The 18,725-nt window shown below is 43.0% G+C and overlaps 1 protein-coding gene across 4 annotated transcripts in view; it reads left to right on the top strand.

The window, feature by feature from the left end:
* The window catches only part of LOC146354007 (ATP-binding cassette sub-family C member 3-like), a 102,778-nt gene that overhangs the window by 7,066 nt on the left and 76,987 nt on the right, over positions 1-18,725 (top strand). For all 4 annotated transcript variants that reach the window (XR_014788256.1, XM_084837943.1, XM_084837942.1 and 1 more), the window contains one exon: positions 16,802-16,978. Coding sequence is in view for 3 of the 4 variants with exons in the window: in XM_084837943.1 (XP_084694069.1) it covers positions 16,802-16,978 (177 nt within the window). In the remaining variant the exon portion in view is untranslated. The remainder of the gene's footprint in view (positions 1-16,801; positions 16,979-18,725) is intronic.

Raw genomic sequence — 18,725 nt, 5'->3', positions numbered from 1 at the left:
TGTGCAACCATACACAAAATGTACAATTCAAAGAAAAACATGCCATGCAGTGTCGAAAGAACATTGCTGTAGTTCAGAATTCAAACCATGCAAAAGTTGTATTGTTAGCTGACATAAAAATTGGCTGATAACAATGTGAATAAAGTGAGCAGGTTTCTCTAGAACCCTAAACCTGATCAAGCATATTCATTCTCCCACTGCTAAATATGCTCCCCACAGACTCCACTGCTACAATCAAGAGCTGCCTCCCTAACCTGATGCCTTTCAGATGCTTTGGACTTCAACTCCAGTCAGCCCCTGCCATTATGGCCAATGCTCCAGAATGCTGGGGTTGTAGTCCAAAACATCTGGAGCACACCAGGTTAGGGAAGACCATTCTTGAGAGTGTCCACCAATGTTTCCAAGATGAAGGGAATCATTCTAGGATGATTCATGTGAAAGTGTCAACGTTATGATAAGGGCAGTGATGCCACAAAATATCCAATATGATATTCTTAAAACAGCTGTACTGTGTTTGGCAATTTGGTGTTTTTTTTCTCTTGTTCTTGGGTATGTATTTTTTTATTCTTCACTCCAATTGAAGCTTTGCTGGAGTTCATGATGCTTCTTGAATATAACACTCTTCTGCATTAGTGCTGTTCGGTTCCTGGGATCTTCTACTACTCTGTGTAAGCTTCTAAATGTCATGGAATATGACACTAAGCAACAAAGAGTACGCACAAGGAAAGTGCACAGGTGTGTTGTAGCAGTGCGTGCTATGCGCATGAATTACAACCACAAACTGTTTTGCAGCTGTGTCCCCCATACCTGGAAAAATTCCTGTGGACGCCCATGAAAATTAGGGTTTCCTTTTTTATATCTGCTTTCTAAAACTCTATTTGTATGAAGTGCCAAAGAAGTAGTACCAAACGTAAATGTCTGTAAGGGCATTGCAACAGAAAAACTACTAACGCAAAAAACAGATCTGAATCCCTATTGAATCGAATGAATAGAAACTGGAGGAGTGTTCATAAATTGGCATCTCTTTCACAGCAATAGAATCTAGTTTCCCAACTACTTTTGGAAATTCAGTCCAAGTAGTTCAATAGAATTTCTACATAGTATTTCATTTTATTTCATTTCTATACGGCCCAATAGCCAAAGCTCTCTGGGCGATTCATAAAAATTACAAACCAAACGTACAACGTAACAAAACATAATATAAAAACTTTAACACATAATGTATAAAAACAATTTAAAACAGTTAAAAACAGTTGCAATAAGTTACTATAACATTTATATCACATTAAGAGCACAAACCTATGCATACTTAGACAGAAATAAGTCCCACAATTCCCAGTATTCCCCAGCCAGCCATGTCTAAACATGTATAGGATTGTGCCTTAAGTGTGCTTTAATCCCTCCCCCCCAATATTTCAGGTCAAATACTTGTGGTGTATTGGGACAAAAAAATTTTTTATAATGGGGTCCTGTTTTTAAAGGATTGTTTAGTAAATACAAGTAAAATTAATGTGCTAAATTAGATCACTTTCTAGGGCATCAGAAAACCTTCTGATGCAAATTACCCCATGCAAATCACCCTAATTTGCACAGGAAAGTTTTCCAGGCAACCCACATCACTAGGTCTATATGGAGAAGGCAAGGCATGCCTCCAAATGGGACAGGGAAGCAGTCTTGCTATGGAAATCCATCTCCAGACTTCCTAGTAGTAATGTATTAAGCAACCTATGTCAGGCCCAGGTAATGGTTGCAGGTGGATGTGCTAGAAACTAGACCAGGAGAGTTTGTTCTCCAGGTCAAGGGTCTTGGGGTCAGTGGCTGGATAGGCTGAAGTGCAGCAGCAGAATGTGTAGCTCTTCTGACCAGGCTAGGATAGAAGGCCAGGCTCATAATGTCTGAATGCAGCCCAGCCAGAGGCTGACATCTGTCTGCCAATTGCAGGGGCCACTGTTTACACCATTATTCTTTCTTATGCCTGTTGAGGGCTCTGACGCTAGTATCCTGTTGTGTCCATGCGTTCATGGGAGCGACCGCTCATACAATAGGGTTTTCCCACCTCTAAAAATAACCCTGCGTAGTTACAGCAATGGTGTTCCCCATAGTAACCTATGGCTGCGAGAGCTGGACCATAAGGAAGGCTGAGTGAAGGAAGATAGATGCTTTTGAACTGTGGTGCTGGAGGAAAATTCTGAGAGTGCCTTGGACTGCAAGAAGATCAAACCAGTCCATACTCCAGGAAATAAAGCCAGACTGCTCACTTGAGGGAATGATATTAAAGGCAAAACTGAAGACTTTGGCCACATAATGAGAAGACAGGATACCCTGGAGAAGATGCTGATGCTAGGGAAAGTGGAAGGCAAAAGGAAGAGGGGCCGACCAAGGGCAAGGTGGATGGATGATATTCGGGAGGTGACGGACTCGACCTCGGGGGAGCTGGGGGTCGCGACGGCCGACCAGAAGCTCTGGCGTGGGCTGGTCCATGAAGTCACGAAGAGTCGGAAGTGACTGAACGAATAAACAACAAAACCCCAAACTAGTGGAAATGCTAGTTTCTGGAACAGTGCAGGTCAGTGCAGCTCACAGAAGGGAGCTCCACTAACCAGTCCCAGTCTGGAAACGAGCATTTCCAGGGTTATTCTGAGAAGCACAAAATCCCCGTTGTGCAAGTGGTTGCTTCTAGGAATGCAACAGAACCAGCAGAGCCAGAGTAGCTCCACTGGATACTGCCCTAAGGTCTGAGCACAAACAGTCCATGGTAGTGCATCATTCTGAGTCCTAACTTCAGACTATGGGTTTCTGGGTCAATTATTATGTATTTTATTTAATAGATTTTTACCCAGCCTTGCAGTGTGTGTGTGTGCACCCGCGCGCACGCGCGCGCACACATACACACACACGTAAAGTGGCTTGCATATATAATAACATCAAACAACAGTACAACCAAATTATTAAAATAACATTAAAATAGCATAAAATATCAGCATTAAAATGATTAAAAATAATACCACCAGATAAATATTTGCTAAAACAGCTCCATAGAATTATCTAAATGGTGACCAGCATAAGATGGTCTTTAAGGATCTCCTAAAATCCAACAAAGCAGGGGCCCTATGAATCTCTTTGGTAATGGTATTCCAGAGGTGAAGGGCCACCACAGAAAAGGCCCTATCCCTGGTACTCACCAACTTGACATCTTTCACTGGTGGAACAGAGAGCAGGGTGTTAGATGCCAACCTTAAGTCTGAGACAGGCTCATATGGGTGCAGACAGTCCTTCAAATAGCCTTGTTCCAAACTGTTTAGGGCTTTAAAAGTCATTCCCAGATCAAGCCTTGGAGTCCCTGATGTCTTGATTTCTGTGAAGCAAACTACATGCTGCACACACAAACAAAGCCCCAGAGCCATTTTGTTTAATGAAAAGCAGCTTTAGAGGGGACCATTTTGAGTGCAGACGTAGCAGGAGGTGTTTAACCCTGCTCATGCCCTGCCTTCAAGCCCTGTTGGCAGGTTTCACAGAAGCATTTTGCTGACCACTGGCTGACAAATCAGGATGCTGGCTGAGATGGACCCTTAGCCTGATCCAGCAGAGGTCTTCTTATGTTATGTGTTTAGCTCTGTCTCTGCATAATATTTTTCAGTTCTATATTGACCTTGCCTAAGCTCTTTGGGGAGCTGTGTGTGACTCTGAGTGGAGAAAAGTAAGCTGCTGGGTTTCTGTTATACATATTTGCATGCGATGTGCATCTCATTGTACAGGGCTTTGAGAGCAGCTGCCCAGGTATGGTGAGGGAGAGTCCTTCCGTGTGACTGTCTTCAACAAACGCTAAATCCTGTGAGTAATACTAGATTTCTTTCCTTGGGGGGAGTAGGGGAGGAAGAGGTGTGGCATGACCTCATGTTGACACTATCACATATAAGCAAGTTGTAGAGAAGATTGGTGAACAGTTGACTGATATGACACTAATCAGCTCCATAGTTTTCTAGGCTATAAATCAGTTTTTGCAGAAGAACAGGACACTCTGAAATATCCCTAGTTTATATTAAACAACTGGATTTTATGTTTTCAAAAATGGGGGATCAAACTTACCAGGCTTTCTTCATCCCAGCAGCCCTAGGGCAGCTCCAGGTGAAACCTGAAACCCCCATTTCACATGCAAGAGCCTTATTTGAATGTCTGTAGACCTTTCCTCACCCATTCCATCTCAAGATTGTGGTCGTGCAGACACCATGGGAGTGTTCCCACTGCCAATTTGCTGCGAGCTGGCTGCGTTTGGAGATCGTTTGCGGCACATGATGTTGTGGCCATCCTACAGCCACCCCAAAGCATTTTGTGGAAAACCCAGTTTTCCTGAGACTACTTTAAGTCTGATTGTTTTGCTTAAGTCGGGTTCTCCGCACTTTTGTTGTTGTGTGCCCTAACCCCTGCACTGACCTCGGGTCTGCTAGCCCTGCCCAGGGGTGTGTCTTTCACCATGACCCCAGTCAAGGGGTGTTTCCCGTCCCTGTGTTTCCCAGCACAAACCTATGTGTGTCTACTCAGAAGTAACTCCCAGTTGTAACTCAATGAGGCTTTTTCCCTAAATGCGCACTCCTGAAGTTACTGAGATTCCCATCAATCGAAATAGCGCTATATCGAAGCTGCGTTTTTTTGACGTTTGGTTTATTGGTGTATGGAAGCAATTAATGTGCAGCTTCGGTCCTTCACAGCTTTGCATAATGAGAGCTTCAGGGGAAGGAGAAAGGGGGTTAGAAAGGGCTAGTTGGAGCCAAGGTAAATCAAGCATTTATAGGGGTAAAGGCAGACTGGAGTGACTCCTGTAAAAGCTGTCTTTGCTTCTCCATGAAATGCTATTTTGAAGCTGCATTTCATTGATGTTTGGTTTATTGCTGTATGGAAGTGATTAATGTGCTCCTTTGCAGCATCGCATAACGGGAGCTTCAGGGGGAAGGAGAAAGGAGGATAGAGCCTGGAGAGGGGTGGGAAAAGCCTCTCTCATTGGTTAAGCAGCCCCTGCCAGTCTGATGACATTCAGTTCCAATCCCCTCACCCCACCTGGAAGTAAGTTCCTGCCAAGTGAATTATAAAGGTGCGGTGCACTTGTGTGTGGGTCCTGGCGCAGACCAAAACCAATTCCTTGAAAAATCCGGGTAATCCTCCATTTGCTTCTCCTTCCTTTGTCATGGAGATCTCCCCCGCAATGACTTCAGCGTCAGCTCAGATTTTTTCTCTCCCCACCCCCTCATGGTTTTTTGTAATATCTTGCCTGGAGATCTTGAAAGCTTGCAGATTTTTGTGATCTTTTGGTTGGCCTAATACAGATATTACACTAATATGGATTTTGGTTGTTAAGTTCTTTATTAATTACAAAAATCTCTTGGAAGATCCAGGGTGGAAACTCATCCTGGTGCAATACATTTAACTTACACTTATCTTAGGCAGTTTTTCAGTATGCCTTGTAGGCTTAGCTCAAACTCCTGTGGCCCTGAAATGATGACATAGCAACTAACTACTTCCTGAAAACTTTGTGTGGGTAAAATGTTGGCAGTGCAATCCTATGTAGGTCTACTCAGAAGTCCTATTAAGTTCGGTACAGCTTACTCCCAGGCCAGTGTGTATAGTATTGCAGCCTGAAATCTATATAAACACAGTGAGCTGGTTTGCACGATCACCGCAGCCCACCGTGGCTGATTAAATAAGCCAGTTGCAGTGCATGTCAGTGACCATTTTGAATATTCAGGCCACAGCCAGCGGTTGCCAAGGTTAAACAACCCTATGGTTAAACAGCCATGGGCAGTTTGAGAATTATGCTAGGGCTGTTTAACTCCCCTCACCAGGTTCGCATAACACGATAAGCCATGGTGACCACCTGCTGTGGCTTGAATATTCAAAAGGGTGGCTTGCATGCGCTGCAGCCCACCGTGGCTGGGGTGATCATGCGAACCCAGTCACTGTAAAAATGCTGTTATGCAGTGTTCTGCCATTAAACATTACTTCTGAAAATGCCACAAAACAGTACTCTGGATAAGGGCCTTCCTTACAGGGTCCTTTTTAGATTTAAAATCTAGGAGGAGGAGGAGTTTTTCTTTATCTCTGTTTGTGATGTGTCAGGTGCTAATAGTAGCCTTTTCATCAGTCTTGAGGATGAAAAGCTGAGTCACTCCATGAGTCAGCATCCAGAACAATCAGTTTATTGATCATTAAATCACAACACCATAGGGTGTGAAATAGTGTTTTATGACCTTTATTATAGAATGAATCTTATTTTTAGGTTGTAAAATTCTAGTGCGCCTTTTAATTCTGATACTGCAGCTCCACAACCTTACTGTGTAGTGCTAGTAACCTGTGTGGTACCAATAAAGTTACATGGAATTAATTAACATGTTTCTTTAAAACGTCCTGTGGCTGAAAGTACCAGTCCATGTGCCCTGGTCTGATTCTAAATCCAAATTTGGGTTTCAGTCAACAAACTTAATAGCATGTCAATTTCAGTCCTATATGAAGTAGTCAAACACTGTCCAATGAGTAAGGCTTGCAAAAGCAAAACATCACATTGAACAAAGAAAGCACACGTTCAGACCAGTAAATCCAAATAATGATAACCTGTGTGACAGTAAAAACATGTGCCTTTATCCAGTGAGCTATAAAGCAAAAGATTTATAACCGGTTGATATGAGGCACATTAATACCGTGTTTTAGATGTGGGAGTACAATGTCTCACACAGCTCTGTGTGTGTGTGTGTGTGTGTGTATGATGAAGCTTCAGAAATGTGTTCTGTGACTATAATCTTTCTATATTTCATACTCTGGAGTATTTTAGGAAGTACATTTTGATGTTCTAAACTTTGAAATTGGTTTGTGATTCATATGCTGAATAATGCTCCATAAACGTACAAGTACCCTTTGGTGGAGAGGCGTAAGTAGCCCACATGAATCAAGTCACTTACGGCTTAACTACGGATTACCCACAGCATGGCATTTGTCCTGCGGTTCTGCACAAGCACAGAAAAGCCACAGCTATTTGGTTTTGATTGCAGATATTCAGTGTCTTGAGAACCTTGACCTTCTTTTTTAAAGGAAAATTCCTTTTTTTTTATTTTTGTGAACCGCCCAGAGAGCTTCGGCTATTGGGCGGTATAGAAATAAAATAAATAAATAAATAAATAAATAAATAAAGGAAGTGTTGGGTAATGTGTTTTGGGGAATTTCTGAAGTATGGGGAAGCTCTGTAGGATAGCCAGTGGTCCGAAGGAGAAGATTTGGTGCGCTTCATAGTTCAGTGTCCATGTGTAACAGAAGCAAAGTAATGGAATATATGAAATGTTGCTTGACAGGATGCAAAAATCCACCTTACCTTGGCATGAAATTTGGGTTATATCGGTGCAGATCTTTTTGCACTTAGTACACATATAGTACACACTTAAGTCCTTGTAGCCATTTGCCATCAAATTGTGTTATTTCTTCCACTCTCTAATCCTTTCAAATGCTCTCCTTAAGGTTTAGCATGCAATTTGATTAACCTTGGCACTTGGGACTAAAGTTAAAAGGCCAATCTAGCCGCTTGAGTCCCTGACCTGGTTCACACTACACAACAGCTCACCATGGCTTAATTTACCTGCAGGGGCTTTTGTGTCATGCCAGGTGCCTGCAGGTACCTGGGTTGCAGTGGCATGTTGTGTCAGGCGAACCCAGGCTGAAGGGGTTGTTTGCATACTGTGTTGGCAAGTGCCCAATACCCACTGGTTGCGGTATTAGCAAGACAAAGACACATCCATCTGTCTGCCAAGATCAGTCTATCACCTGCCAGGTGGGCTGATGATCCAAGCATTATTGATACGGTCTTATTGCCAATGCACATCTCTGCATAATGATGATGAGGGTGTTATAGAGCCTTTCTACACGAGGCTTTTATTGTGCGCTCATGATCATTCACTCACTGTAGTTTGCAGGTCCTTTACACAGCAGCCAGGGCCTCTCCCATGCTTTGCAACCATTATTCAAGGGTTTTTTCCTAACAAGGAAAGTCTGGTATTATTTAGAAACGACAGAATAAGAGTCTCATGTAATTGCACTATTCTTCTATAACACAGTGCCATCTCATGGTTGTATAATGAAATATACAGAAAGGCAGAGAAAGAAAAACCCCATAAAAAAGGAGCTGATCTTAATCCCGATCTTAATCCCACAAAGAATCCAGAAGCAGAAACCTCAGTAAGGGTGTGGGATAAAAACCTCATGTAGAAATGTCCATAGAAACAAACAGTGCCTATTTTGTGCTGGTTTGCAGTGTTTCTGAGCCCCAAATTAAAAGGAAGCTTTCACTACTCCCATAGCTTTAACACAATTCTATAACAGTTCAGTCATTCACATCAGTGAGAATCGGGGACAGTGACATTTTAGGCACAACAGATTTTCTGGAGCACTGAAGTGGGAGGAGCAAATAGACAAACTTTTACTATACGTGGTTTCTTTAACCTCTGCCAACCTGCCTCCATTCCTCAATAAATATTACACCCCAAATCTAGCAAGTTAGATCCATGCACATAGGCAGGCTTCCACATGTATTGCTGAGTGCCAGGGGTGGAGGAGAAAACAAAAGCTTCAGGTTTCAAAATAACAGAAATCACTGTAGAGTCAATGCCTCCTTTATGGTCTTAAATATGCATGTATGTATGTACACACAGAGGGACACAGTATTTTAGAAAAGGTTACGTTTAAGTTTGTTTTTGTGGTCAGTGAACTGTTCGTTACCCCCTTTGATAAGCAAGGCTGATTGAATACAGTTTCAGGCCTTAACATATAATGTCCTTACCAGCAGTGACCTAGAACTATTTCTTTGTGTGCACCATTATCTGAAGGAAATGAGTCAAGCACTTGGCATTTAGAAATCAGTGGAGCGTGTGTGAAGGAGAAATACCTTTTCAGGAACATGAGATCTTGCTCCAAAATGCGTGAGAGTGTGTAGAAATTATTCCATTGCTCCTGAGCAGATTTGGTATTATATTTAGGGATAGCAAGAGACTAGCATTTGTAGCATTGACCAGCAAGTTTGCATTAAGCTTGTTTAGCAACTTGTTAACAGTGAAATGTAAATGCAGCCCTTGGCCAAGGGCTCACCATAAGGAGAAAAACAGGGCTGCTTGATGCATTGCATTTGTACCATGTTCCAACATAGTACATGACAAAAATGTAACATTTAGTCTTCCAAAGCACATGATTGAAACATGTGTAACATGGGTATGTGTTTCAGGGACCTCCCAATTGGCCCTGGCTCCTGGTCAGATATCATCATGGCGATCACTTGTGACCGAGTAAGTTTGTCTTCCAAGGGTAGAGTCTTAACAGTGGGTCTGCAGATGGCTGTGAAGACACACAGATGGCTGTGAAGATCCACACAGCCTCCCACGGTGAGGACATAGGTTTCCAGGTGGAAGGCGATCACGATGAGGGTTTGCTTGACGTGCCTTCCGTTGAGCTCCTTTCTCCCTTTTGCCCTATACTTGTGCTTCTTCAAAGTCCATAGCGCCTTTAATATAGGCTGACCTCCAGTTGGAACACTCATGGGTTAGAGCTTCCCAGTTCTCAATGCTTATGTTACATTTTTTTAGATTAGCTTTGAGAACATCTTTAAATCTCTTTTGCTGTCCACCAGTATTCTGTTTTCCATTCATAAGTTGGGAATAAAGTAGCTGCTTTGGGAGACGATGATCAGGCATCTGAACAACATGGCCAGTCCAGCAAAGTTGATGTTGGAGAATCATTGTTTCAATGCTGGTGGTCTTTACTTCTTCCAGTATGCTGACATTAGTCTGTCTTCCCAAGTAATTTGCAGAATTTTTCAGAGGCAGCGTTGATGGAATCTTTCGAGAAGCTGGAAGTGGTGTTTATAGATGGTCCATGTTTCACAGGCGTACAGCAAGGTCAGTAGTACAATGGCTTTGTAAACAAGCATTTTAGTCTCCCTGCGAATGTCCTGATCCTCGAACACTCTACGCTTCATTCGGGAGAATGCTACACTCACAGAGCTCAAGCGATGCTGAATTTCAGCATCGATGTCAGCTTTTGTGGAGAGGTGGCTGCCAAGATAAGAAAAGTGATCAACATTTTCTGGCATCACACCATTAAGCTGGATTGATTGCACTATAGAGGGATTGGTTTGTGCTTGCTGGTAAAGCACTTTGGGTTTTTTTATGTTAAGCGAGAGGCCGAGCTTTTCATATGCTTCTGCGAAGATGTTTAGGATAGTTTGGAGATCTTCCTCTGAATGTGCACAGTTTACATTATCATCAGCATATTGAAGTTCTATGACAGAGGTTGTAATTACCTTACTTTTTGCTTTCAGCCTACTGAGATTAAAAAGTTTTCCATCTGTTCGATATATGATTTCTACACCAGTGGGAAGTTTCCCTTGAACAAGGTGTAGAATCATAGCGATGAAGGTAGCGAATAAGGTTGGAGCAATGACGCATCCCTGTTTAACGCCTGATCCCACTTTGAATGGATCACTTTGAGAGCCATTGTTATCTAAGATTGTTGCTGTCATATCATCATGGAGGAGCCGCAAGATGTTCACAAATTTATTAGGACATCCAGTTTTCAGAAGGATGGTCCAGAGAGCAGTTCAATTTACAGTATCGGAGGCCTTAGTCAGATCAATAAACGCCATGTACAGGGGTTGGTTTTGCTCCCTGCATTTTTCTTGGAGGTGTCATGCAGTGAAGATCATATTCACTGTCCCCCTGGAGGGGCGGAAGCCATTTTGGGATTCAGGGAGGATATCTTCTGAGATAGGTAGAAGGCAGTCTGCGAGGATCCTTGCCAGGATTTTGCCTGCCGTAGCTAGAAGGGAGATGCCTCGATAGTTTCCACAATCTGTTTTATCACCCTTTTTGAAGAGAGTGATAATTATGGCATCCCTGAAGTCTGCTGGGATCTCCTCCCTTCATCCAGATTTTTTCGATGAGCTTGTGAAGCTGTTGTGTAGCTTCAGGTCCACCTTCTTTAAAGACTTCAGGGATCCCATTGGGTCCACTAGCTTTATTATTTTTCATGTGGTTGATGGTTTTACTGACTTCCTCCAAACTAGGGGATACTGCAAGCTCATCTTTGGTTTGTTTTTGTGGGATTTGCGAGAAGACCTCATCAGCCACAATAGAGTTATGGTTAAGGAAGTTGTGATAATGCTCTTTCCAATGCAGTGCAATATACTCTTTGTCCTTTAGAAGTTTGGCACCATCTATTGAGTGTAAGGGGTTTGTACCATGATTTGTTGGTCCATAATGCCTTTGTGGCATTAAAAAAGCCTCGTGCATCATGGACATCTGCAAGATGCTGGATTTCTTGAGCTTTCTGTATCCACCACTTAAGAGCTCTTAAGTTCTCTAGTTCTTTGGACCTCAGCCTTTGCACTGGCGTGGATTTTTTTCTTAGCGGCACAGTTGATGTCTTTTTGCCATATTTGGAAGGCTCTTATCAATAATATATTCAATCTCCCTATCATTCTCATCAAACCAATCCTGATGTTTCCTAGTTTGGTATCCAATAGTTTGTTCACAGGCTGCGATAATGGAGGTCTTCAATTTATTCCAGTGTTCCTTGACATTTTCAGGGGTTTCCATAGATAGATGTTCCTTGAGAGTTGCTTGAAAGCAGTCTCGCTTAATAGGATCTTGAAGGGCTTGGGTGTAGATTTTACATCTTAGTTTTCTTCCTTGGAGCCTACATTGAGGGACAATCTTAATGGCCATTGTAGAATTAATTAATCGGTGGACTGTCCAGCAGTCGTCAGCACTCATCATAGCTCTAGTGAGGAGTACATCACAACGATCTCTGGCACAGACAATTACGTAGTCTAGGAGATGCCAGTGCTTCGACTGAGGATGCTTCCATGATGTTTTAAATTTATTTTTCTGGTGAAAGAGTGTGTTGGTAATAACAAGATTATGCTCTGCACATTGAGTCAGAAGTAAAATTCCATTCTGGTTGCTATTGCCAACTCCTTCTTTCCCAATGATCCCCAGCCACAAATCAAAATCACACCCAACTCTTGCATTGAAATCGCCCAGAAGGATAATTTTGTCCTCCTTAGGTATCTCTGATAAGATGGTGTCCAGCTGGGAGTAAAAATTTTCTTTGATGTCTTCATCAGCATCTAATGTTGGTGCATAGGCACTTAAAATAGTTGCCTGCTGGTTTTTGGCGAGTTTTATTCAAAGGATTGAGAGTTGTTCATTAATGCCAGTAGGAACTTCTGACAAGAGCTTCATAAGATTTTTAATAGCAAAGCCTACTCCATGTATTCGTCGTTCTTGTTCAGGTAGTCCTTTCCAGAAGAAGGTATAACCTCCTTTTTCTTCCTTGTCCCTCTCCTGCTCTAGGGGTTTCTTGGAGTGCTGCTATATCAATGTTAAAACGTCTCTGCTCCCTGGCAATGATGGCAGTCCTGTGTTCAGGGCGTTCACTATTTGTATTGTCCAACAGTGTCCGTATATTCCATGTTCCAATGTTCATTTGTCTTTTATGACCACTAAGTGGTGACCCCCTGGACGCGGTAATCCAGTCAGGGAGGAGTGAGGCAGACTATGTTTAGGGCACCTTTTCTAGCCCCCTCCCCATACAGGGTGAGCAGAGTGGAACCTAAATAGGACTGCTCAGTCATGGATACAGCTGCCGAACTACTCAGCTGCCTTGGTCCTTGAGTTAGGGCAACTGAGTCTGTATCCACCGCCCATGTGCCGGTCCATGACTAGGGGCTTCCGGATTTCACAGTCCTGCCCTCGTTGCCATTCGTCAATTGCCATGGGACTTTTGACTGCTGGGTGGATTGGAAGACGCCTGTGTGTGAATTTGTTTTATGTATGGAGATCAGTGCACAATGATCAACACGCAGTCTTCACAGAAAAAGGCTCTAATCCAAAGGCATGAATAACATGACAATTGGTAGTCCTTTATCTGCTGCAGCCTTCATCCACCTTCACAGCCATTGTAACATACACCTTGTAATCTTCCGCCTGTTCTGCCGTTGAGGACTTTCTTGGATCATTCTTTGTCTGGTTCCTCCCCCTAGATGTTACTGCCATGAGTGTCCCTGCTGGGAGTACATAACTCCTGATGGCTTCGCTCACAGGGTTCATTGGAACACACAAGCCCACTCACCACAGCAAGGTGACAATCCAGCGAGTGTGTGGTCAGATACACTGTATAGGGGAAATATATGTGTTTTCCCAACGTAATACATGAAGCAGCCCTTCGTCTACTAGCATCTTCCCCTCTTCTACCCTTCCAACCCTCATTAGCCCATCTGCGTGCCCCTGATTTCAATTTTCTTAGGATGCAATCTTATGCATGTTTATGTAGAAAAACGTCCTACAACTCCCAGCTTTCCTTTGGGAGTTGTAGAACTTTTTCTGGCTAAACATGCGTAGGACTGTGACATTAATTATTGAAATGCTCCCAAACCATTCACCATATTCTCCTTGCAGAAGCCACCCTGCACCCGAAACCAATGGGAGAACATTTTGACCTTCCAGGCCACTCTGTTACTGATCTTAGAGTGGCCATTCTGGAAGAAAGGAACTTCAAAGGGTGAATGAGGCTTTATCAGGAAGTTCGAATTCTCTCACTTGAGGCCTGAAATGAGAGAACAGATTTTTATCCTACTACAGGTATTAATTAGCTTATCAATGCCAGGATATTATCCTCAACACTGCTTAGTCACTGAAACAATGTTATACATATCTTGCATTTCATTTCCCTCTAATCTCACAGTTTATAATCCCCACCCCCAACAACCATGTGTGTGTATATGTGTGTGTATGGCATTTTAGCATAACATCTCATCTGTCTGATGAAATGGACTCTAGTCCACAAAAGTTTATGCTAATATATATATTTTTAGTCTTGACTGTGTCACTAAAATTCTTTGTTGCTCTTGCTGCAACAAAACTAATACAGCTACCCCGCTGGAACTTGATGCTTTTTGTGATCCTTCATCTACCTTTCTGTCTTTCTTGTCTTCTCTCACTCTTCTATTTGTGACTGCAGTCTTTGAACAGTTCTAACAGACTGTCAATAGCATGGAGTATATTAACCCTGACTATTGTGTGAATGTCTGTTAACGTATTGCCTGTCCAGATACACCAACCATTAAGATAAAGGACTGAGAGGAAACTGTTGTATGTATTTCTTGGTTGTTTTTTGAGACTGTTTTCTACTTGTTTAATGAAGAAAAATCCTCTTTGAGTTTGTGATTTCGATGGCTCAGCTGTAGGCATTGCATTAGACTTGCCTTGTCCTCTTTTGGCTTAGCAATGATGCCGTTTCCAATGCTTTATGATTGTAGCTGTTTGGAACTGAACCACTTGAGCTGGGCCACTAGAGAAAATTGCTGCCCCTCTCCATCCCACAGCTTTGGTGGCTATGGACAACAAAGCAACTTCTGAGATCTATTCAATTGCCTTTGGGGTCTGTACATTTATGCCAAAGGTGCACCATGGTGTAATGTCAGATGAGATCCGTTGGGGATATCTCATCCCACATCAGAAACATCTCATGCATGAGTGGGTCAGAAACATCTCACGCATGAGTGCTGTTCATATGTGGTTCCCTCTACTTCACTGGTGTCTACCTACCCAAGAGGCTTCCTTGTGATCCTTCCCTGTTGATCATCTTGATGAGCTGCTACTTAGAGTTTGTAATACAGAGGAGTCCCATGATACTCTGGCTCCCACCGGGCTTGTCTTTCCCACATGCAGCTGGGGAGATGACTTCCACTTTACCTGTTGCAGTGTCCTCTTTAGAAGGAATGAATTTTGAAATACTTGCACCACCTGCCTTACAGGAAGGACTAGGACTCCAGCCAATAACAAATGGATGGTTGTTGTGGTTAGGTTTTTCTAATCAAATCATAGGAACTGTTCTTGAAAGATGTGCCTCTTTTATCTTTGCAGCAGCCAGTGTGCTTTCTACAGTTACATGGCAGCGGATTGTTATGATAACAAGGGGCTTCTTTTTTTCATTCTTAATCTGCCTTTGCAACTTCATGTTACCTTGTGATGACTTTTATGGTCAGAGCAAATAACGACTTTGCTGCTGCTGCTTCCTGGTGGAGAAACTGAAAATGAGGCTTTTTAAAGGCGAAGAGGGAAGGAAGACATGCCCTGATATTAGAGACAGTTAGATGAGCTTGTCTGTGCTTTGCTAGAAGAGGATGATGATGAAGATGGAGGAGGAGAAGCAGTTAATACTGTTTCCCCAGCCAGCCAAATGCCATGGCAAGAAACACCACATTCTGTGACCCGTGCAAACTCAGCAAGTGTAAACGGTTTGGGGACCAGCTACTTGAGGGACCGTCTCCTCCCATATAAATCTGCCTGTCTTTTGTGATCAGTGAATACATTCCTTTAAGGCCCTTTTGAGGCATAATTGCTGGCAACACATGAGAGGGCCTTTCTTGTGGCACTACTGCATATGTGGAACTCCTTGTGGCCCCTCTTTATTGATGTTCTGCTAGTGCCTTAAAATCTCTTCTCTTCCAGCAAGCTTTTTAAGGATGCAATCCTATGCATGTTTAGACAGAAAAAAGTCTTACAAGTCCCAGCTGGCTGGGGAATGCTGGGAGTTGTAGGACTTTTTTCTATCTAAACATACATAGGATTGCACCCTAACTCTGTTGGTGTTTGAGTTCTTATTTGTAAAGCCCTCAAAAGCTTATGCCAGAATAAATTTGTTTATCTTGAAGGTGCCACAAGGAACTTTCTTGCATTTGTTAGTTGGTTCCTTGAGTACCTTTATTTTTTATTTTGCTTTTAGCTTAGTATCATGTTTCTTCAGGATTTAGATTACTTTTTTTTTACTGCTATCTTTCTCTTTGGATTTTGAGTATCTCTGCTGGAAGAGAAAAGTGAGGTAGACATCATAGCATGAATAAAACAAATAAATGTCTGATTTTTGCATGTTTTTCTGGTTCTGCCAGTCCTAGGGAGAGGCAGTGAGCAATGTAGGGCACAGATATCATATTCAGCTACTCCCCTGGCTTTCAAGATTTCATCAGGGATTTCTCACACATGTTCAAGCAGACAGTGATGTAAGGGCTAGAAAACTTTTAAAAGTTTGAGAGTGAAGTGCCTGGTTCCTATTCATGTGCAGCATTAGGAAACACTGGATCAAACAAGGAAGAGATTGCTCCTTCTGGGAATCTTAAATAACCTGGCTTGAGTAGAATGAGAAATGTCTCCTTCCCCCTATTCATGTGCCTTCAGTAAGACTTCCAAAGGTAGGCTGGAGTGAACGACAGCTTGTCTGATCCCCCACCAACACAGCGGGTGGAAATCCCTGTGATGATAGAGATGGAGGTACAGAGCCTTATCAGCCACATGTCAGTGCTTTTATTTTATTTTTTGCAACTAAGGCAGCCTTCCCCAACCTGGTGTCCCCCAATGTGTTGGACTACAAATCCCAACACCTCACAGCCAGCCATGCTAGAAGTTGTAGTCCTACACATCTGGAGGACACCAGGTTGGAGAAGGCTGCTCTAAAGTATGAAAAGACAGAAGATTACTGGGTAGGCTAGGCTGAGATGAATGAATGTATTGGGTTGTGTTAGACAAATTGGCTTGCTGTGTCGAATTCCTGCATTATGGTAAGGATCAAAGGACGGAAGAGCTGTGGTAGCTGGTGCCTCATCATCTCTGTAAAAGCATGTCAAGTCACTCAATTCCTTGCTAATTCATGGTGGAGCTTTGGAGCCACCAGTATCCCCAGCACATCCACTCATATTTTCCCTGTGTGTTTTTTCTCCCTACAGGATCCCAACCTTACTCTGCACACTGACAGTCCGGACCTAACACTATGTTTCCAGAATACTGTCCTGGCATGGATCCCGTGCTTCTATCTTTGGTGCCTCTTGCCATTTTACCTCTTTTATCTAAAACGCAACAATCGAGGCTACATTGTACTGTCTGTGCTGAGCAGGTTTAAAACGGTAAGATCATGTAGAACTCCCCACAGTAGCCTATCCAAGCAGCTGCAACCTTATAAAAAATAGACATGCAAACTGCAGATAAGAGCCGAGTTGGGTGCCAAGTGAGAGAAAATGGCCAGAAATAGCTTCAACGTAGACTTTACATTAAAAAGAAAGTCATGCAGCGGCATGGCTATGACCATCTACAAGTTCATCATGTGCTGCTAAAACCGTCTTGGAAGCATGGAATTTAGCTTCACCAGACAACATCTGTAGGTCTCTTGGCTTACATGTTTCTAAAAGCATGTTCCTACCTCTCGTGAATGCAGGGAGCAGCTTTGAAAATGCATAATTCGCCATCATACACAGGCAGAGCAATCCAAAGAGAGCAGGGGAGGGAGAATCCATAGTGGAGAAACCACCAAACCCCAAGCTCATCTGGGCTTGCACTAGCAGGGGGTTAGGGGAGGGGAGTGGTTGGAGGGAAAATAGATATGCTGGCTTCAGGGCTGGTGTACTCACCCCCACCCCCAATTCCAGGGCTGTGTTACAAGAATGGGATGGCTTGGAAATGCCCCTTCTATAAAGGCTCAGGAAGCAAGCTGGTTCTGGATGGGCTGGGAGAAGCTGGGAAGCTTTTGCTTCCTGTACAGTTAGCTGGATTCATTATTCTTTGAGTTCTGGTCTCCCAGACTCTGCACATTTATGGCTCCTTCTTTCACTGTATGCTGCCCATTTCCTCACCATGTACAGCTATCAGTTTTAGCTACTAAAACTCCTTTTCGGGGTTGGAAATGATCAGTCATATAATTAATTGTCCCGTTAACCACAGATTAACAGAATGGATTTTAATTGGATGCTTATCTGAAGTATTCTCTGCAAAAGAGTGTTCTGTGTGAGTGGCATTGGTGTTAATCATAGAATTGTAGATTTGGAAGGGGCCATTTAGGCCATCTAGTCCAACCCCCTGTTCAGTGCAGAAATCCAGTTAAAAGCATCCCTGACAGACAACTGTCCAGTCTCTGCTTGAAGACCTCCAGTGACGGAGGTATTCCATCTCAACAATTAAGAATATCTCTTGATTCGGGCAGAAAGCCTCATATGACTTGCCTGGGTCATTTAGTTAAAGGAGTGGGGAAAATCTTATCTTCAGGAAATATCTTTGCGATACAACCTTCACTGAGATACTGTTGTTTCAGTCAGTTATTTGGGTATTTCGTCAAGGAAACAGGCAGCAAATTGACAAAACCATTTTACTGCTCTCCTGTGTTACTGCAATAATTTAAATTTATTCACCATCCAGTTTAATAGACTACTATGGATGCAGCCCACCCCTTATTGAACTCAATACCTAAATCTCTATTGATTTGTAAAAGAGCTGTACTGAGACAGTGTGCCTGTGTAGCTACCAGGTCACAGGTCATTAAAAAAAACCATGGCTGCCTGTAGCAATTCACCAAAAGCCCCAGCGCGACTCCATAAGTCATGACGATTTCAGTGGGTGAGATTTCAGGTTGTTTTGTATAAGCCTTATGCAGACATTCAAACTCACTGAAAGGTAGGGAGTTCAGGGTCACACCACCTATCTTGTCTTGGTGCAGCTACCCTCAGGCCCATCTGCAGTTTGCATATTGGAGCTAAGTTTTGCTCAGGGTCCTCCTGCCTTGCCTTTTTGGTTCCTTTCTCTAAAACACAACAAATAGAACATGTGTGGGCAACATGGTGCCCACAGACACCAATGTGTCCCCCAGACACCTTCCTTGGTGCC

This window comes from Heloderma suspectum, chromosome 2 (assembly GCF_057233095.1).
Source record: "Heloderma suspectum isolate Gila_16-S chromosome 2, 16-S_ref, whole genome shotgun sequence".
Classification (NCBI taxonomy): Eukaryota; Metazoa; Chordata; class Lepidosauria; order Squamata; family Helodermatidae; genus Heloderma; species Heloderma suspectum.
Note: the sequence above shows the minus strand (reverse complement) of the source record. Positions and strands in the feature narration are given on the sequence as shown.